We start from the raw sequence: 21,812 nt of genomic DNA on the forward strand, positions 1-21,812 counted from the left end.
GGGGAGAGAGCTTGGGGCGCGGGGTCCCTCCAGGCCCCAGCACCGCGGAGGCCAGAGCCCCTCGGCGCTTGGAAGACAAAGGCGGCGCGGCCGTAGCCCGAACCCTGCGCGCCGACCCTGCCGCGCCGCGCCCTGGGCGCACGGCTTCCTCGCTCGGAGCGGGTCAGAGAAAGAGCCTGCTTCCCTGAGTCTCTCCGGCCCGGGCTCCACCCGCTGCTCCGAGCCCGCGTCGGGTTTCGCTTTCCGGCGATCATAAATAGCTTCGTGTTTGTAAACAGGCGCTGGGGGCACATTCCCCGCTCTCCGCTCATTGTTCCCTCCCTTCCTCTCCCACTTCGCGCAGGACGCCGGGGCTGGGGCTGGGGGCCTCCGGGACTAGGAGGTGGGGGAGGTCCAGACCCCAAAGTGAGAAAATGCAAGCATTTCCTTTCCTTGGGCCGGGTGTCCACCTCTGACAGCAACTCCAAGCTGGATCTGCAGAAAGCCCCAGCCTTCAACACTCCACGTTCTCGGGACTCCTTAGCAGAGCCTTTCCCAGCCTTGCTCTTGCTTATCTTCTCTCCCCGTTTGACTTTTCTGCTTGGGGTGGTCAGTTGTGAGAATCCAATACTTTCCGCATTAGTCCCCTTCGCCCCGAAAAATACTGGAAGACCCCAATAATTTCGAGGAAAGTCATGAAGTCTATGCGCAGAGCCCTGTGCAAAATAACTCCCGCTGCTGCCTGCCCCGCGTTTATTCCCAATTTATTTCAAGAGAGTCGGCTTTGGGGAGAGAGTCTGGAGGGGGGGGGGGGGGGGGATAAAAGAATACGGAAAATAAAGCCTGCAGCCGGGGGCTTCTGCCCGCGTTTGTGCGCGTGTGCCCTGGGTGTGTGGGTGTTTGTGCCTGGGCGTGCGATTTAATGGAGCGCCTCTCTGCCTCTCCAGTGCGGCCAGAGCTCGCTTCGCGCACCCACCCCTGCCGAGGAGCCTACTTGCTGCAGCCCAATGCATTGTGTAAGACGCGACCTGTTATGGCCACCACTACTTCCGGGTTCTAGCATTCTGGTCGGAATCCACCTCTCCGCCTGTGCAACACACACTTTACACACGCACGGGGACTGCAAGCGGGCAGCATCGATCGTGGCTCCTTTAAGACAAACTCAGACAGACATTTTTTTTAACCCTCCTCCTCTAATCTCCCTCCAGTGCAGCAGTTGCAAAGAGGGAGAGAGAGAGAGAGAGAAAGAGAAAGAGCGAGCGAGAGAAGAGAGAAACTGATTAGGAATTAGGACTGATTCAAGGGAAGCGAGCGCTAGGGCTTTGTGCATTTGAATATTAACATTTGAGGTGTTCTGACCAGAAGAAGACAGAGCGGATGATCATTCATTCACCACGTTGACAACCTCGCCTGTGATTGACAGCCGGAGTGGCAGAAAGCCATGAGATTTGGTAGTTGGGTCTGAGGGGCGCTCTTTTTTTTTTTTTTTTTTAACTGATTTTTTTTGGGGGAGAGAAGATCTGCTTTTTTTTTTTTTTTTTTTTTTTTTTTTGCCCCCGCTGCTGTCTTGGAAACGGAGCGCTTTTATGCTCAGTGACTCGGGCGCTTTGCTTCAGGTCCCGTAGACCGAAGATCTGGGACCAGTAGCTCACGTTGCTGGAGACGTTAAGGGATTTTTCGTCGTGCTTTAAAAAAATTTTTTTTTCCGGGGGAGTTTGCTTATTTGTTTCTTTTCACACTGGCCTTAAAGAGGATATATTAGAAGTTGAAGTAGGAAGGGAGCCAGGGAGGCCGATGGCGCAAAGGGTACGTATTAAAAAACAATTGTGGAACTCAAATGTGAGATTAAATTGAAACGTGGCTGAAAGACACTGCTAAAAAGTTTCCTTTTTTCTCTCTGTCTTTTTGAATGAGGCTCCTAAAGCCGTGGCCTAAAGGGAGAGAATTTATTCAGTGCATTTGTAGACTTACGTATGTTACATGTAATTAATTCAAGTAATCAAGTTTTCTATAGATTCCTAACCAGCAGCTATAGAAATAAAAATACAAGCTTGGGCAATCATCTGTTTAAAAAACAAAAACAAAAAGCACTAGATATCTAATGTTATAATGTGAGTGTTCAGGGAGCAGAAGTTTAAGGCTATTTTTTAAAAAATGAAATGAAGCAGCTAGAAACTTCTGATGTGTTATTGATTGTGCTCATCTTTTAATATCATTAGAAGTATTTAGCTTTTTTTAAGCAAATGACTTTGTCATAGTACAATGGCTTTGGGGGTCGGAAAACATTCATCTTTTAAAAGTGATTTTAATGTGCATGGATTTTTATAAAAGGTGATACTTTGAAAGTTTTTCTTAGAAAAGCCCTCCACTAATTGGATACTAAGCACACAGCTACTCACTTTAAAAATGCAATACTAATTTCCCCAATATTCCTATTTGAATGGAAATGTAGTGAGAGTAAAGTGAGACAATGACAACCCAACTGAGGTAGTTTCTTAAAAGAAAGGGGGGGTTTACAAAAAGCCTTCCTTGCATAATTTCTGTACTGGCCCTCAAAGCCCTGTTTGCAAAAGAAAGTTACTAGGCTGACACATTTTTCTTTACTGCTTTGGTTCAGGCAAATGTCAGCGTTCTTCCAAACTATTTTCACACCTCTGGCTTTAAGGAGATGAAAGTGGCAATTCCTCTTTTCTTTGAAAATCATTTCACTCTCGGCGCCTCCAAATCTTGGGAAAAGAACTTGCCGGGAATGAAGCAAGGAGAAAATCCTAAATAGCTAAATTTTGCACACAAGAATAATGACAATCAATGTGAAAGTAGTTTTTCTGAAGAGAGAATATGGGGGTTGTGTATGCATTTGCTTTTGAATTTACTTTACACCTGATGAGTTACATTTGTCTCACTAACTTCTAGTCTGGGGGGAAAGTTCATAAGAGTAGAGAAAATAGGACATTTAGCTGTCCCAACTATAGGTTTTCTTTAACTTAGAGGGGAAATTGCCCATTCTAAATTCAGCTCTAATGAACATGAAAAGCTACGTTTCTCTAAGTTTCACTTATAAAGAGGCCAGTTGGTTTTGTATAATTTAACAGAGTTTGTCTTGGAAAGCAAAGGAAATGCAGTGTCTTGCAGGACTGCCTAACCCCACTCTGGCAGAGAAATAAAATGAGAAGCCTGTCTGAATTCATGTGCTTAGTTTAGCTGTTCCCATCGTAACTTTTTTTTTTTTTTTTTTTTTTTTTTTTTTTTAAATTCCCCCTGATGGGAAGGGGCTGTGAAACTAGGCGGGCTTGCTGCACTGTCCTGGCACGTTTTATTATTGTGATTTTGAATTTCCTCCTCTAGAGACGTGCACGTTTTACCTTCCGCCCTCCGGGAGAATGCCTCCCTTTCTTTCCTTCTTTCTTCCTTCCTTCCTTGCCAAAGGATCCTGAATTTCTGAACTAGTTGATAGGGGCACAAGTTAGGGCAAGACCGTTCATCCCAGGCGAGTCTCAGAGAGAATCCTAGGATTTTTACTCTAGAAATCATTTTTAAAATAAGAAATCTCAACTTTAGAGGTGCAAGGCCATGGAATTCCGGGTTGAAGGATCCAGCTGGACTGACATTATATAAGCTCCGTGCCCTGCTGTCTCCCCATTTGCCCGCCTGGCCTTCTGAACCTTGTTTTCTCCTGTTTGTCATGCAGTACGACGATCTACCCCATTATGGGGGCATGGATGGAGTAGGCATCCCCTCCACGATGTATGGGGACCCGCATGCGGCCAGGTCCATGCAGCCGGTCCACCACCTGAACCACGGGCCTCCTCTGCACTCGCATCAATACCCGCACACAGCTCACACCAACGCCATGGCCCCCAGCATGGGTTCCTCCGTCAATGATGCTTTAAAGAGAGATAAAGATGCCATTTATGGGTAGGTACAATGGGCAGCAGGTTAAGTAGTAGAGACGTGACGTTTCCTCTATTTCCCTGTGCCCTCGGTAAAAGGAAAGCTCTATGGATTGGAGGTACACTATTTGGTAACTTTTCATTTGCATTGCATGGAGAATTTGCTGGGGGAGGGTGCAGCCTGCCATCCCGGATGCCCCCCATCTCCTCACATGGTCAGCGCTTGCCCAGCATCCGGCTCTGTCCAGGCTGTGCCAGCGAGGGGGGTCGCCTTGCAGGAGAAGTTGCCAAAGGTCCCTTGTCTCCTCTCAGACCCTGGCTCGGTAGCTCAGCGGGTTGGAGTCCTCTCTTGCTCGACTTCGCTGGGAGAGCCTTGGGGATTTCTAAATGTAGGCGCCTTTGTGTTGGAACGAAACTTTTAGTTTAAGGGAAAATCTTTTAAGCCACTGATTGTTCTGACTTGCTAAGTTTACTCAGCAACCGTATGCCGGCTGGGCCGCCACACAATAAAATCAAGGGAGGACAGTTGCAGGTCAGGCAAGGGGGAATATGCTTTGCATTTAGGGAGTTTGACCACCGTAGGCAAGGAGAGAGCTCGCTCTGAATTGTTCTAGACATTAAGAAACTTCTAGCTGTTTTAGCACTTTGTGTTCAAAGGCGAAACCTGCAGCATTTGGAAGTAGGTATGGGGGTGCTCTCAGGCCAGTGTTGTTTTCAGACTGTGGTTTACACGGTGTTCTCCAGGACAGTTGATTGGACCCAGGGCTGGTAAAATCCTTTGAAAGTCACTTGTGCCTACTGTGTGCTCATGAATTTGGGGACCTCGTTTTACTTTGCAGCAACTTTTATTTCTATTTATTTCTTCTTTTGGAAAAGACAAAATCAGGCAACACTGACCCTCCCCAGCTGAAAACCCTTTCTGCTTTATCTTCTGGTCCCTTGTGCAATGGGCTTGTTGAAATCCCAGCGTTCTCTCCTTAGCGTTAACTGCAAATGGTTTAGGCGCCGGGACAGAACATTTGGGGAAGCTTTGAAAAGGACCCCAAACTGTTAAATTCCGGGCTGGGCTGTGAGAGCTAATAAAAGACTTGAGACACCTCCTTGAGCATTAGTAGAAGCATTTTTTTTTAATGGGTTGAGATAAGCGACATCTAGGCCCCTCGCTCTACTAGCTGATTTGCCATTCCGCAGAGACAAAAATGAAAGGCTTTACCGCAGGAGCATTTGAAGGAACTTTCTTTTGGGGGCAGTGGGGGCCATTGGCTAAGGGAGGGAAGTGCGCAGGGAGCTGAGGAGGAGCCTTGCTGCTCTCCGAGGGCTCGTGGGGTCGAGATCGGTAGGTGCAGCCCTCTGACAGTCGGTCCTGCAGCCATAGAGGTCCTTTCCCCCAAGTTAGCTGAGCGCCTGCCACCAAGATCCCCCGAGCCTTGGGCTTGGTGAGGCTGCCTTGGGGGAACACACTTGAACAAGCCTTCTCAACCGCTGCGCCCACCGCCTTTCTTCTCCACCAGGTCCTGGATGTGCCGCGGAGGGACGAGGGCTAGTCGGGGTGGGAAACTTAATTCAAAATGGCTGCTGGAACCGCTTGGGTTTTATTCTTAGCAAATGTTACCAATTTCTCCGGCCAGATATGCTGAACCGATCCTCAGACACTGTCTTTGGATAAGGGCTTCCGACTTCGGAGCCCTAGGAGGAAGGGGAGGTGAGCAGTCACCTGGTTGGGGGGGGGGGGGGGAGGTGGTGGTGGTGGAAAAAAGTAGATGACAAAATCAGAGAGGGGATCCCCGGCTCGAGCTCCTCTGGCTGTTTTTCTTGGGGGCCTTTTTTCACTGACTCGGGACTAACCATTGTGTTGTTTGTGACTGTTGTATTTTTTTGCAGACACCCCCTCTTCCCTCTCTTAGCACTGATTTTTGAGAAATGTGAATTAGCTACTTGTACCCCCCGCGAGCCGGGGGTGGCGGGAGGGGACGTCTGCTCGTCAGAGTCATTCAATGAAGATATAGCCGTGTTCGCCAAACAGGTCAGCAAAAATATATGTTTAAAAAGTAAAGAAAAAAGAAAGAAAAAAAGAAAGAAAGAAACTCCCTCCCCCACCCAGCACATTTTCAAAAGTAACCAGCAAATAGTCCGCCCTAAGCCATGCCTGCGACATCTACCCTGAGCTTATCCTCCTATATGAGTGTCTGCGGACGACTTAAAATCACCCATAGTCTTCCCAGCACCCGCTTCGTGACCTGACGCAGAAAGCTCACTCTATAAAATAAAATCACAGCGCGCTGTAGCTGCCTTGGTCTAGGCGAGCGGGCAGCGTCCTCTAGAAGCAGAGTTGCTGGTAGAAGTAACCAAGTAACCCTGAGCTCTGGGCATGTTTTTGGCTTATTTGATCACACTGAAGGGTTTCTGCGCGGGACAAACTCGGTGTCACCCAGTCCTTCCCCTGGACAGTGTAATGAGGCAAAAGACTAGGAAGGTGACCAGATTTCAAATGTTCTTTCTCCCCCCCTCCCCTTCTCACTTGTATTTAGATTCGCGCAGAAAAACCTCTATTTTCTTCTAATCCAGAACTGGATAACTTGGTAAGAGTGGACCCCTTCCTCCCCTCCCCCAACACCCCTCCCCCCAAGCCCCCAGCCTTGCTTGAAGCGCCCCAAGGTTTCAAGACGGGTCTTCCCGTAGCTGCCGGGCGGCTGCAGACGCTTCCGTCCACGGACAAGTGGTCCGGGACAAGATCCCCGGGAAATAAATTCATCTCGAGAGGGGCCGGGCAAGCCGGCGCGGGGAAACGCGAGCTTTTGTTTTTTATGACAGCCGGGCAGCGCAGCTCTAATCAGCGCGGGGATTTATCTCCGGGCCTGTCAGCGTGTGTGCTTAAACTTTGCGGACTTCCCAGCCCTCAGAGTCGCGTCACGAGGGCAGCAACGGGGCAAGAGCCCCCAAAGCACCAGTACGCCTGAAAGGTGTGCGGAAAGCGGCAGAAAGTTTGCAGTGTGAAAAGCCACACGTTGGGGACTATTTGGAATATTTTCGGAGCATACCTTACGTAAAGGAAACATCTAGTCCAGGGATGTGGCCCTTTCAGGTGGGGTGGGGGCAGTGGGGCTGAGAAGGGGAAGAGCCATGGGAGAGGAGGGTGTTTATGATCCCCACTTAGATGCTTTGTTGTTGTTTTAGCTATTTTTTCTCCTTAAGAAATATAAACCTCTAGATGGTACCCAGTCGCTGCTATTAAGTTTTAGTGTTATTGCCATAAATCAAAATAACTCTATTTACTTGGGGGGGGCGGATAGGCTGGAGATGGTAGAGCTGTGACAGCCAATTTTCTGCAAACTAGGAATAGGGTGCTTATTCTTTTTGTATCTTTGCAGATGATTCAAGCCATACAAGTATTAAGGTTTCATCTGTTGGAATTAGAGAAGGTAATTTATCTAGCCTCTTTTCCTTTTGCTTTCTCCTCACCCCCAAACTTGAGGGGGTGGGGCGGGGTGAGGTGGGGGGAGGGTTCTGAATGGCTGAAGTTCAGGCTTCTGAGACATTTGCATAAATGTCTTTCTTTCTGGTAATTAGTGTCAAGGCCAATCTTAGCGTCCATTTCTCTTTGCAGTTTAATTACAATTTCAGCCACTAAACCCGGCATCTCAGATGCCCTAGCCTTGTATTCATTCTTAATACTTTGCTGGCTTTGTATAAATAGTTGCAATTCTATGCATCTCTCTTGATGTTTAGAATGCTGTTGTGAGTTTGCTTTACAGGTTATATACTTTTGTGATCTCTTCTCTTCCTCTTCCCCCCTTTTCTTTGCTACCTCTGGGTGGGTGGGTGAGGGAGTTTTGTTTAGTTTTGGTGAGTTTCTGGAAGACAGTCTGAGAGCAGCGGCAGGTCAGACACAGAGGAGAGGCGGAGGGAGGAGGAGGAGGAGGAGTGGGCAGGGAGTCTGGAGGAGGTGGTGGGGGAGGCACATTAAACCTTGTGCAGAGACAAAGCAGAGTTGATAGTTGTGTCAATTTCTTGAATCTGTGAATCCTGCACACACCCCACCTTCACACTCAAGAAAGGGTGTGGGATAACATGATTTTGCTAGCTGTTCTATAAATCTCAGCAATAAAAACTTAATGCATTGTAATTCAAACTAACATTAAATTGCAAGCACACTGGGGTTTCTTGTGAATTTGTGCATGTCAGTGATGCCTGAGGCCTGTAAGAGACCACTCCACTTAAACCTAAATATTTTGAAGCTTTCTTTTTCCTTTTAAAAAAAAAATCAATTTGATACTTTTTTTTTTGTGGCTGTAGGTGTTTTTCATATCATGAGTATTGGCAATTTGATTTTCTTCTATTTTTTGAAAGTATCCTAAAATATGCTTCTTATGGAGAGAACCCCTAATTACAAGTGTTATAAGGGCTTGGGCTGTCAGACATATGTCCTATGCCACCACAGTTCTGGTCCTTTGGAGGTGTGTGTGTGTGTATATATATAGAGAGAGAGAGAGAGAGAGAGATCTATATATATACATATATTCACATTTTCCCTTAGACTCATTGGAAAAGGACTTATGATAAAGTAAGTGGATGAAATTAAATAGTTTACCTTAAATGTCACCCACGCAGGTCACCTCTCTAATGGCCACAGCCCTGGGAGCAGATGAATTTAACACGGGTGTTGAATATGTTGTAGCCTGTGAATCATCTTGTCACTGTCAATTTTCTGGGATATCTCTATTTTGCAAGAAAAGAAAGTTATTCCTAATTCTGGATGCGTCTGGGGGTCTCTGGAGGACAATTGCTCTGTGTTTCCCTATTTGGAAGTTTGGATCTCACAAGGGGGGTGGTTTGCACTTGTCAATGTCATTTATGCACTCCTGATTATATTTCCATTTTTTTTATTTCTGTCATAATGTAGGTACACGAATTATGTGACAATTTCTGCCACCGGTATATTAGCTGTTTGAAAGGGAAAATGCCTATCGATTTGGTGATAGACGATAGAGAAGGAGGATCAAAATCAGACAGTGAAGATATAACAAGATCAGCAAATCTAACCGACCAGGTATGCGCTTTTCAATTTCAACATCCCTAGGAAAAAAAAAATCTGTATGCATATTGCTTGCTGGGTCACTACCACCTCTTTTTATTATTTGCATATGATTAAGTCCCTTTTAGATACATTTCCATCGAAATGAAAATTTTTGAATAATGTGGCTATTATTGCTTCATTAAGGCTGGCTCTGGGATTCGACCTGGAGAGATGAGCTTGTAAAAGCTTTGCCTGCAAACTTGACCTGTTTCTTGTCGCTTTTAATTTTTGTCTTTATTTTATTTACCCTCTATAATAATGGGAGTGTTAACTGCCAGTGACCGCCTCTGATTGTAGGGCTTTGTTCTGGAGCATTTTTTCCCCCTTCTATTTCGAAGAAAAGAAAAGTGTAGGGTCTGCTTATTTCTTATTTTATTAGGAAAAAACCCAAGATAGGTGGTCTAAGAGAGACAGCGAGGGTTTGAAATCTAGCAAATGCTGGCTATTTTCTCCCTGTCTATACGGTTCATTAGCCTGTCTTGTCCGTTTTCCTCGGCCGAGCGCTTCTAGACCTCACTGAACATTGCTTTGTGCGGTGCTCGCTGCAAGCTCGCCCATTTTATTGTACTTAATAGAAAAAATAAGACCGGGCCGAGGTTATAAAAACAGATAAATATGGATGTTTCTCCTCCTCCTTTCCACTCATCCTCCAGCTGGTACGTGCACCGGGCCCTCTGGGTTGGCAGCTTTTGGAAGTGTCAGCGTCGGGGGCACCCCTGCGACTCCTCGAGGTGGTGGTGGGGGACCTCGCGCCGCCCTCCCTCTCAGCTGCGGGCCTTTGCTTGCTTGCCCCCTCCTCTCCGGGGCTCCCTCCAGGCCCTTCTTCCGCCGCGTTGCTAAGTGGGGACGACTTTTATTTGGAGTTGCTGGGGGATTTCTCTCCCTCTCTCACCCTAACACCACTGTTTGCTCCCAGTCTCTCTCCCTCTCTCTCTCTCTCTTTCTCCTGTCGCTGCGTCTCTGGATTGGCCCAAAGAAGTTGCAAAAATGCAATGAAAGTGAAAACCTGAGGAGCGGGTGAGATGAACCGGGCTCAGGACAGCTCTCTGCAGCGAATTGCTGAAACGCCAATAGAGATGGGGGTTGCGGGTCTCCTCTGGCCTCTCCATACAGAAGTGAAGGCCTAGAGTTGTTTCTCTTTCTGACTTGGCACGTGAGTTCTGTCTTGTGGGGGAGAGATCAGCCTGCCTTTGTTAAGCCAAAGGATAGCCAGTCACGCAGTTTTCCTTTGCAAGCTCTGCCACGATCGCTGTTGGCTAGTCGCTATCTTGTAGAGTCCTTGCAGGAGTGCCCGACTCCTGGGTCTTGGTGTCATCTTAAAAGTTTTCTTCTCTCAACATCACCCTCTTAACATAAATTCCCAGCTTGGATTTCTCTGGGTAATTCCGCGACAGAGGCCGAATTCCTCCTTTCCCCAAGAGCAGTGGAGGGTAGGCAGAGGTGAGCTTTAAAGACACCAGCGCCGGTTCTTTACTGTGATTTGGCAAGTTGCAAACTTTCGGCAGTGTAGACGAGTGCACAGAACAGGCAGTCTGAGCATTCCCCGTGCGGACCCGCCGAGGTGGGAAAACTGCAGGCAGCTCCCGCCCCCCCCCCCATCCGGCCCTGCAGGCTGCCGGCCTCCCGCCTGGTTCAGCCCGCCAGCCCTTGCCCTGGAGCTGCTAAATGCAGATTCCGCTGAGGAACCCTCGGGTAGCTGCTGTTGAATAAAAATTGTAATCCAACAAGCCTAACTAGAAAATGGGATTCTAAGAGCTCCGGAGTGCTGGGTACATAAAGCTATTTGAGCAAATTACAAGAATCGCTTAGGGGCATGAATGAAATCAACACTTTAATTGCCTCCAAAATGAAGATTTATACCCCATTTTCTCAACGAATCATTATTTTATTAAAGTCAAAGATAAAGGACCAAAGCTATGGGTTTTATTGGGGAGGGGGACACAAAAATGTTACAACATCATTGTTTTCCCCCTACTCCTTCGGCAAACTTTTGTTACACAATTAGCTTAATTTGAGATATACAGATTGGTAGGCAATTGTCGTGGATAAAAATTCGCATTTTATTCTCCCTCACCTAAAAAAATGAGAAGTGTGAATCCAGCTCCCTCCGCTTACTGGTGGGCTTCGCAGCTTTGACTGGGCTTGTGGCGCTGTTGGCCAATGCGCCTGGGTGCACTCCCGTGACCCCTCCAGCTCACCTAGGTCTTGGTCGGAGGACAGTAAACCCAAGTTTTGTTTTTCCTAATTGTCCGCTTCCCGGGAGCCAGGAGCGAGTGTGCCTGGGCTCTCCTGGGAGCTGGGAGCGCAGAGCCGGGCACACGCGGGACCTAGGCTCTGCCCCGGAGTGGAGTCCCCTGCTCTGGGAGGTAAGGAGGCACAGACCAGGCACTAGGGCCGCCCGCTGGGCGCCAGTTCTTCGGACGGAAGCCTGTTTGCAGGTCCCTGGGAGCGCTGGACCCTTGGTACGGCGCCCTGGGGGCTGGGCCCAAAAAGGACGGCCTCGCCACCTGTCTGCGAATGTGGCCCAGCCAGTTTGAGCCCCGGCAGAGGGTGCGCTCCGGGACTGGATGCTTCAGGTGTGGTGCGAGCACTGGTCCTCGTTAGCTCATTAACCCCTCTGTCTCTAGGGCCTGCTGGCGGCACGGTTTATTTTATTTTACTTTTATCCTCGGAGGGCGCCAAGGCTGCCACTGCACAGGGACCTAGCTGGGATCGACGACTTTGATACCAACCGGTTTCCCGGAGGGCTAAATCGGCGGATATCCATTAGGCCTCGTAGTTTTTTGGTTTGTTTTGTTTTTTTTAATTTTTATCAAATTAAGACGCCAGTATAAGCCGTGATCTCGTTTACCCTCTACATCTATGTTCTCCCCCAACCCCTTCCCGCCCACTTCCACTCCCAGATCCCGAGGAGCCAGGACTGAGAGTCACCTCCCGCGGGAGCAGGCCTCCCGGGCGCCCTCTCCCGACAGCCTCGCTCCCAGCTCGGCACGGGCACTCCCGACGCCCGGGGTCTGGGGACAGGCGAGGTGCCCCAGGGGCTTCCGGGCCTCGGCTCCCGGCCAGTGCCCTGTTGCACCCGAGGAGCGGGAGCAGAGGAAAACGTTGGTGCGAGGCGTCGAGGCCAGGGTCGAGCCTGGTTGTCAGTGGAGAAGAAAGCTGGCCCGTCGGGCGGCTGGATGCCTGTTTTGTGGGGGGCGGGGTGGTTCCGGGTGGACCTGGGGCCGTCAAGAGGGGGTTAGACGGGGAAGAGCCTGGCCTCCCAGACGTTAGACTTTAGGTCTCGCTCCCAGAAGGAGCCGTCGAAGGAAGCCGTCTTCCTTCCCAGGGCGGTCTGTTGCTCGCCATTCCTTGGATCTAAACATTTTTCCACTCCAAGAACCAGTCCAGAGAGTGGAAAGAGAGCAGTGAAGAGTCTGTAGAGTCGTCTCCTGGCCCCTAAGGCCGCCTCCCGAGGTGGCCACGCCTGCTTGTAGCGAGAGCGGACTAGCGGGGCCTGTGCTCGGGTGCCAGCCCGGGTTTCCCACAAGCAGCGGGAGGCAAAGAAATGGTCCCTTTGGATTACAATTTTTATTCAACAGCAGCTCTCCGGGGGGTCCTCAGCTGAATCTGCATTTAACAGCTCTTGGGCGAGGGCTGGCGGGCTGCACAGGGCGCCCTGTTGCATGTTAATCCAGATTTGTGCCTGACATCTGGGGAGAAGTAATGTGGCTCAAGGAGATGGAACCAGAAAGCCACATACGCCAGGCAGGTTAAATGCCAAGTGCTGCTAAAACTCCCCGGGGAGGAGGATCGGCCTCCGGGGCTGTGCGGCCAAGGCTGGAGAGCGCCAGGCCTGGGGCCTCGGGGATCCGGGGCAGCCTCGGGCCAGTAAGCTTTGGTTCCCAAGTGGGCTAGGAAAACCCTGGTGGCGGTTGCTTTATTTTAAAAATGCGAGGTGTTGTTTCTAAAGCATCCTTTGAGATAAAAAATTCTTAAAACTGAACTTGGACTTGACTGAAAACGCCCCCTCCCTGCAAAGTGGGGTAGGGATGCATCCAAGGGAGAGTTAAGCTTTCTCTTTTGGGGAGGTGTTTTGGTAAGAAATGGGGAGGAGAGGGCAAAGGACAGGTTGATGTCCTTGATGAATTGGCTCTGCTGCTTTAGAAAAAAAAAAAAAATAGGTGAGGCCACTGGATATTTACTAATACTAGAAATGCAGGCAATTTGTTTTCATCCAATAAAAAAACTGGCCACAAACAGCAAGAGACGGGAAAATGGTCCCTTTGCCAGGTAGATTGTTTCTAAATGCTTTCACATGGACATACCTTATTTAAATTGTAAATACTTCAGAGGGTCCCAATTAATGCTTTTGTCTTGGATACTCTCTGTCCCTAGGTTTTGCATCCATGGGGGTCTTAGATTCATCTAACTTTACTCTTTGATTGTTGTTGTGGGTCTGGTGTTGTTCTCTTAATCCCCCCCTCCACTTTTTTTTTTTTTTTTTTTGAAATATGTAAAGGGAAATTGTGGCAAGATTCTCTTTAATGATTAAATAATAAGGTGTTGACTGCTTGTCACTACATTAGCTAATTGGGATGTTCATTCTAGGCTCTTTATGGCTTAGTATCCTTTGAATTAAAACTTAGTTGTTTTCCAGGTGTGTTTTTATTGTTGCTTTCTGATTGGCTTTCTAAAAATTTTAATTCCTGTATAGTTGATATACAGCATTATATCAGTTTCAGGTATAGAGTATAGTGACTCAGAAGTTTCATATATTAGTCAGTGCTCATCAAGATAAGTGTACTCTTCATCTGATTGGCTTTTAGCGTGTATCTGTGTGAATTTCAGACTAGGTATGTATTGATTCCTAATAGGGGCACTTAAAAAACATTTTAGGAAAAGAAAGTGAAGAGTATATGCAGATGGATTGGGATCAGTTACACTGTTAAATGTCTGTAAGTCTAAACGCTAATACTACAAAAGTTATTTCCTTTTCATAGTGCATCTCTCTGTCTCTGTCTCTCTCTCAAGTGGAAGTCCCCAGTGCAAGTTCCATGGTTAATGGAACTTGCTTTGTACAAAGCAAAGCCATAACAGTAACTATTGTTCAGTGATTTAACTAGCTCTGCAGCAATAGGTCACTCAAATAGCAATCCCTCTCCTAACCAGAATGACTCCATTGCTCACGATTTGGAAATATATAGAGTGGTTTTGTGCACTGTTGCTATTGGTCCTAACTTAGAGACTTTTATTAGAAAACGTGGAGAAGCTTACATAGTAAAGGAAGATGAGTAGAAGGAAGAAAAAAAAGGAGTAACATATGGGCACTGCTTTCAGAAAAGTAATAGATATCATGCTATAATTGCCCAACTTTGAAAATAAACAAATTTTAAATCATTATATTTTCAAGCCTTTGTATGTTTAAATGTTAAAATGTTTGGCATCATCTGAAAGATTTAAAACACAGCTGTTGTGGGGCGAGGGAAGGAAAATTATGCAGAAAAAAACTCCATACTCTTAAAAACAAAGACTATTTGTGGCCCCACAGTAGAAACGGGCTTATTAAGGTCAAGCAGATAGGCTAAAATATTGACACGAGGCTTACTGTAGTAAAACTAGCATACCTTCCCTCATAGGTAGACTGGGAGAAACTGTAAAGAATTCATAATAAGTTACATTAAGACACTTGTCATAAATATTGTCAACATGAATTCAAATGAAGTCTTTTTGTATTGGTGATGTTATGCTTTTCATTGCAATAACAATATTTTCTTATGAAATGTAAATATGTCAAACAAATGTGAAATGCTTAAGTTTTAATAAATGATCATTTAATCATCAAACAACCCAAGTATGTATACAGAAACTTTTAAAGGAAAGTCGGCATACTGCCAAATTCCTATAGAGACTAGCAGGGAAGTGATCAAAAAATGAACACAAAATAAGACTTCCTGTAAGAAGGTCTATAATTCAACATTATTTGACTCCACTGTCAGGGAAATAGTTGAAGGATAGTAAACTGATACCATTCTCATTCATTTTTGTTACACAGTCTTAAACAATTGCACTAGTAGCGATTTACATGGCCTTTTTTGGATTATGAGATCTGTCATATGTGTATCAAAGTATTACTTGAATTTACGTTATAACTGAAACAAAATTTTTTGTCATTTCTCCTGACTGCAAGAATTTAATTTAATATTTAAAAACTTCATCAAAACTATGGGAAAGTACTCTTTATAGATAAAGAAATAAAAATAAAATACATGTGACTCTGTATCTGATAGTTGTACAGATGTCAGGCTTAAAGGTTTGCAGAATCACAAGTAAAACAACCCTGGTGTAAATCATGTACAGCTTGGTTTTCTTACTCAGGAGGACCCATCGGCATATAAGACCTGTTTTAAAAGTTAGAGTCTAAAACATAAAACACTCTTCCAATTTGAATTTTAATAATAATTAATAATAATTCCAAAATTTGCCTTTTGGGGATCCAGTAAAAGTTTGGCGATTTTGCTATCTTTAATATTTGCGAATAAACCTTATACGCATAAAATCAATTTTGAAAACTTCGAGCAGATGAGTGTGTGTAAAAAAAAAAAAAAAAGGACGTTCTCACTGTATCCTTAATTAAAAGTGCCATGATTTCGGGGGTATAGGAATTTGCAAGAGCTTTTTGGAGTCTTAAAACAGCCTCTCCAGGGGCGCCTGGGTGGCTCAGTGGGTTAAGCCACTGCCTTCGGCTCGGGTCACGATCTCAGGGTTCTGGGATCGAGGCCCATGTCGGGCTCTCTGCTCAGCAGGGGGCCTATTTCTCTTCCTCTCTCTTTGCCTGCCTCCCTGCCTACTTGTGATCTCTCTCTGTCAAATAAATAAATAAAATCTTAAAAAAAAAAAAAAAAGATTTAAAAAAACAGCCTCTCCAGGAAGTATACCTTCATTGGGCAAATTGCTGGATTTCCCACACTTGTAAATTTGACATTTTAATAAATGGCACAGAGGATACCACTGGAAATAAGCAAGAATATAGTCATTTAAAAATTTGTCACTAGAATCCAATTTCAATCAATTTAATGCATTCATGTGTGCAGAATTAAAGCAATTGGCAACACTTTGCTAGATTCTTTCTGAACACTTTTTTTTTCCTCCAAATAGCATTTCTTAATCTAGGAAATATATTTTTGTTAAAGGAAAATACAAGAGTGCAAATCTTTTGAAATTGTTTTATATTTCTGGGCTTCTTGGTTAAGAATTCCTAAAACTAACTAAAACGTACCATTAAAATTTTTCTCTGATGGAAAAAACTCAATTCTGCATTTATTGAATTATGTACCTGTTGTTCATTGGCATCATGAGTAAATACAGTTAAATACAAAATATAGCCTGAACTAAGTCATGAACTGTCTTTAAGATATGTAATAATCCTGCTATCACTTTTCCATGGCATATGCACCACTGTGTATGCCATAAACTAATGGAGGATAAATAAATTGTGAAAATAAATTCTATATTACTTATAATCCTCCAAAATACATTTCTATAATTGATTCTCCCATTGGTACTTTTCATGACTCTATTTACAGTTAGTAGGATTTATAATCATGAGGTAAAGAACCTTGAGTGTGAAATGTTATGGTTCTTTAAAAAAACTTAAATGAAATAATAGTTTTCCTCAGAAAGGAATTGCTGCCACTATTAATAAGTTTACTAAGTAATGCTCTTAAAATCACCATGACTTTTTGCAAGTTTACCAAGTTCAAGCAACATTCTTAGTCTTGCTACTTTTTTTCATTTTGAAACAATACAAAGTCTTAAATTTTACCCTGGATTTAAACATATGTTATTTTGACTCATATAGAAGATCATGGTTGGTGGGAAATTAACATTTTGAGGGATAGTAGAATGATTTCCCGACAACACATAATTTGGAATTAATTGTTGCTGATGAATTCCCATTTCTCTAGATTTTCCCCTCATACTTTACAACACCACATGGTAGCTTGTTTATTATTAGTGGTAAATATCTGGGCTGGTGGTTATTATTTAGCAAAGCAACACTCTGGTTCTCTCTTTCTAATCACTTCTTTTCCACTGTTTGGTAAACCTCCTAGGCCTGAGATTTGAACTTGAACTAGTTTGCTAGGTCTCATTTCCCTATTTGAGCACCTTGTGGGCTATTACCCACACGTGGGTTTATTTTCCTGCAAAGATGAAAAATGTTACTCACTTTAGAGCAGGAATGAGTAGAGACCAAAGTCATCAAATGCTCCCAGCCTGTGCTTTACAATTAGGAGCAAAACTGAAAACTGTTGTTCTTGTTTGACTTCCCTAGGGCTCTGAATGCTTGATATAAAGATTCATATCAGCCCTTTTGTGTTCTTCCTCTTAAGGCCTAAATGTTTATTTTCAGTGACTGAATTCTTAACGGATAGTCCATATTTGTTCCCAGACCTCCACGATTTGCATTTTATTCTGCATTTGCATTCACACTGTGTCCCCCAGAAACTCTTTAAAGTGAAGTGTGTTTATGACTATTATGAAACTCTGGAAAATGAAGTTTGTAATGAAATCGACAGTCATCAAAAGGACAATGAAGGGAGCAATTTGATGTAAACCCAGAGTTTTCTTATGCCATCCCAACTTGAAAAAGGGTTATCTCCCTTTTTAAAAAAAATATTAGAAGCTAAATGAATCAGAATTTCTTTGACAATAAAACTCCTCCTAATGTCTCCATAACTATTTGGATGTGTTCTCGAACATTAACTTAATTTGATAGACAAGCTATAATTAACTGTGACCTATAGTGTTTTCTGTTATTCAGACAGTATTCCTTAGCGATTTGAAAACTTAATTTCCAACTAAATGGTGTACAATGTCTGACGTTCTAAAGGCCTACTTACACCATTTACAAGAAGTGGAAATAGTTTGTGTCTCTGGGGCTTCAAAGGGAGATTCTTTGAGGGTGAGGACTAACAATTTTTACAATGTAAAATCCTAGCAAACTAACTAGCACAGGTGGACTTTGGGAGGATTTTGTTTTGTTTTGTTTTGTTTTTAAGGTAGCCTTCCTTTCTGTTCACTGCAACATTAAACATTATTCACAGGGGTGAAAAAATAAAACCACCGTGTTTCATGAGACAAAAACGCATACATGACATTTTAAGTCCAGTTATTTTATTGATCATAAAAAGCAGTAGTGTAGAGAGAGAATTAAAATTGCAGCAAATAGGTAAGCTGCTGCAATCAGAATAGAAACTTTAGCAGTAAAATTAAATCGGGTATTTTGGGTTCTGCTGAAACATTGACTTGCAAGTCACCACCGGATCTGAAATCCTTTTAAAACCCGCATTTCAGAATATTTAGTATAAGAACTTTGTGGTAATTCCTCATTGAACATTACTTTCATTTGAAATTGTTCATTCATAAGAGACTCAGTCTCCTGAGTAGCCACCCTGCCCTTCACTCTTGAACAGTTCAGATAAATGTATTATTTATTTACAGTCTATTGTATACATTATTTATGGGAAATATGCTATAACTGTACAGAGCATATGGAATTTATCTTTGAGACATATGGGTGGTATCTGTACCCAAAGTGGCATAACCCTCAGTAGATAACAAGGTTACCCTCAGTGTGCAGATAAGTATCCTCTCTTAGAGCCTCATTATGTGTTTGTATGTCATAATTCTAGATGCAAATGCAGTTTTCTGTTTTCTTTTTAATCGTCATAGTTTTCTTGGCTCTAGCTTCTGCCAAAGGGAATCAGGAACTTTACATTTCCAGGTGGTCTTGGTGATGAATTCAGATGTTGGAGGACAAAAACAAGATATCGAGGAGCAGAACATTAACCCCTTCCTTTCTTTCAGTTTGCTTCTTTGTCCTTTACTGTGTTTCCCATTTTCTGAAGAATATTGGCCGTGGAATTTTAATGCTAGTTGTGTATTTGGTGGCTCGGCCTATTGTTTCACCACATTTGGGAATTTTGTTAGCCGTATTTGAGAACAAAATCACCAAGAAAAGTATCAGACTCCTTGTGTCCTGCACTTCCTTGTGCAGAATAATGGAGACATCTAGGCTGTGCTTATTTCGTGCATATCAAGTGTATTGTTGGTGTTCGAGTATTTTCTATTCTGATAATTATTCAAAGCCAGTAACAATCTGCATTTGAGGGAGTATAAACATTTTTATTCTGGAATTTGGAATTTGCAGCAACTCAATTTGATTTTCCAAATTACCCTGGCATTTCAATTAGATGCATTGTTCTTCACTCTTCTGTTTCGACATTCTGAAGGTTTGCTTGCCACCCTAATAGTGAGTTGTTTGAGTGTTTAATATTTATTGAGGGCATGTAAAGAACGTGCCAATAGAGAAAGAGGAGAATAAAACATTAAGAAATCAATTATGGGGCTTTTCTTCACTTGGAGTATAATTCTAATACTCCACATACTCGATAACTGCTAAAATAGTATGAACAGACCCAGAATAATAGCTTTGCATATGGCTGAAGAATGGCATTCCCATGAACTGGAATCCCTTGAAAAGTGAACCAACAGTAAAACTCAAGACTCCTGCTTCTTGAGTTCACAGCCACCTACGTTGGTCTCTCAGTTAAGTGACTTGAAATGTAGAGAACTTGGCCATTCTAAGAATCAGAAATGTAACTGAAATTTCAGAATGCCTTGAGAAAGGCCTTTCTGATGATTTCACCCAAGATAAATAATGAAGGAAAGAGAGAGAGAGCTCAAGGATTCAAAAATCCTTGAAGAATGACAGATTCTTTGAAAATACAATTTGGCTGAAAATATAAAAAGCTGGAAGTGCTTCTGAAAAAAAACCACAGGGAAATTGGAGAATATCCTCTAGCTAATTGTTAGTGGAAATCAGTGGTATATGTAAATTTCCATGATTCTTTTGTTCAAAGTATAATGCTATAAGGAAAAAACAAAAACAAAAACAAGAGTACATCTTGGCTGAATTGTTTTCTTCTTCTTCTCGTGTCAAAATTGTGGACTTTCTGATTTGAGAGTTTAGAGGTAGAAAAGATTTCAGAAACACTTGAGAAAGGACAATTAAGTGTACTGATTGTAATTTTTAGTTACACAACCTCTCAGGCTGGGAGTGTTTCACTAAGATATATATAATTTAGAGCCAGAGCACTGGTATTTGACTCTAGGCTTTTCTGGGAGAGGATAAGGCACTGCTCTAGCCATGAGCCTCAGTGTCATCATTTATAACACAGGGATAAGGAACCCATCATATGGAGTTACTGTGACAGCTAAATATGAATGAATGTAGAGTGTTTAAAACCGGAAACCTTAAATAAACAGCATATTAAATGATGCTTTATCCCCTTGTATTCTGCCCAACCTTCAGCAGCACAAGTTTGACTGGGGGAGAGAAGATAGGGTGGTTGTTAATGAGATGCTATTTTATAGACCATTTTATAATCATAGAGCTTAAGGAAAATGCCTTTTTAATTCTTATTAGGTGGGGTCACTATTATTCTGATATCCTCATAGTGTAAAAGGAGACTGGACACTCAGTTGTGTCCTGAAATAGTACTAAAAAATCACTACAGATGCACTTTCAGGTTCAGCTTCAAGTAAGTTACAGGCAGATCTGGAGCTACGTACTTTTCTCCACATTTTTGAATGCAAATGCTTCATAGTTAGTGACCAGTTGCTTACAAGGGCTTATTACCTTCTCGTGCTAAGGATACAATGTTTCTGCATTATCGGAATGTTCTTTTTGCTAGGATGGTTGCCTGGAAAATTTGTGGTTTGAAGTTGTTTTATATAAGACACTTCTGCGTTTATTTTATCATAATTTGTTTGCAGAATGAGGAGCACTGAATACTGAGTTTCAAATGTAAAATAAAACATTAGGAAGCAAGCAGTCTTACAAAAGCGATTTTATAACATCAGGTAATACTGGCATATAATTTACAGATTCTTCTGTCACTCCTAAATAGAAACTATAGAAAATAATCTGAATTTCAGCAGAAAGTTCTCAGAATATAAATAAGGAGTATGGTTTGAAATATTTACATACAAATATTTGGAGATACAGTGGTGCCGGTTGGATTAGAGTGTTTGTTTGTTTAAACGTTTTAATTCTGAATTACAGTTCACAGATATTTCAGGAGTAGAAGCATATAGAATCATTAGTCATTTAATATAAGGGTTTACTTTTATTAATTGCGTGCCAGCCAAAATACAATGGCACAGGAAAAAGAGAGATTATTGAAACATAAATAAGTATTTCCACTAAGATTCCTAGTGTAATAAGGCTTTATTGTCTCTTCCGTTCATGAAATTTTTCTCCACAACAAACTGCTTAGTAGAATTTGAACATTCAGGGCACCCAAATAATTTCTAAATTATTCATCAACTTTCTAGTTATGAGGTTTGGGTAAAACTGCTTGTTATCCCTTGGTAGTAGTTTCCCTTTGGTAGTAATTATTCTTTCCCCATGTCATTGTTGGAGTGTACCTGCCCTGTGTGAGAATCTATGTTATCTTCTGAGATCACGGTGGGGTCACCAAGAAATGCTGCTTGCTTTGGTTCTTGATGTAGACACATTGGGCCACAGGTATCAGTGCTGTGTGGATTTCATGAGGAAAGCTTTCGGAATATTTTGGGTGGTGTTTTATATCTGTAGAGTTTTTCCTTAGCCTTACCGATTTCATTTTTAATGTCATGGATGAATTAATTCCACTCTGCAGGTCCGTAATAACCTGAGAGTGTCAGAGTTGAGTCCTAAAAGATACCAGGCTGTGAAAGTCAGATCTTAAGGAGCAAGGGGAAAGTGACCCAGTGTGGTGGGTCTGGCCTCTTAACGCCACCGCCTTCACACCTGCTACAGCGGCCAGCCCTGGGGCCTAGGA

The 21,812-nt window shown here is 43.6% G+C and overlaps 1 protein-coding gene across 4 annotated transcripts in view; it reads left to right on the forward strand.

Annotated features, from left to right (window-relative positions):
• The first annotated feature begins 906 nt into the window (after positions 1-906).
• MEIS1 (Meis homeobox 1) overlaps positions 907-21,812 on the forward strand; it is a 133,803-nt gene continuing 112,897 nt past the window's right edge. The window contains exons 1-6 of one of the 4 annotated variants that reach the window (XM_059187843.1): positions 907-1,785; positions 3,668-3,894; positions 5,751-5,892; positions 6,398-6,448; positions 7,238-7,288; positions 8,770-8,916. In XM_059187843.1, the coding sequence (XP_059043826.1) occupies positions 1,774-1,785; positions 3,668-3,894; positions 5,751-5,892; positions 6,398-6,448; positions 7,238-7,288; positions 8,770-8,916 (630 nt within the window). In that variant the 5' untranslated portion in view covers positions 907-1,773. The remainder of the gene's footprint in view (positions 1,786-3,667; positions 3,895-5,750; positions 5,893-6,397; positions 6,449-7,237; positions 7,289-8,769; positions 8,917-21,812) is intronic. The other 3 variants (XM_059187841.1, XM_059187844.1, XM_059187842.1) reach the window with 3 other exon arrangements.

This window comes from Mustela lutreola, chromosome 9 (assembly GCF_030435805.1).
Source record: "Mustela lutreola isolate mMusLut2 chromosome 9, mMusLut2.pri, whole genome shotgun sequence".
Lineage (NCBI taxonomy): Eukaryota > Metazoa > Chordata > Mammalia > Carnivora > Mustelidae > Mustela > Mustela lutreola.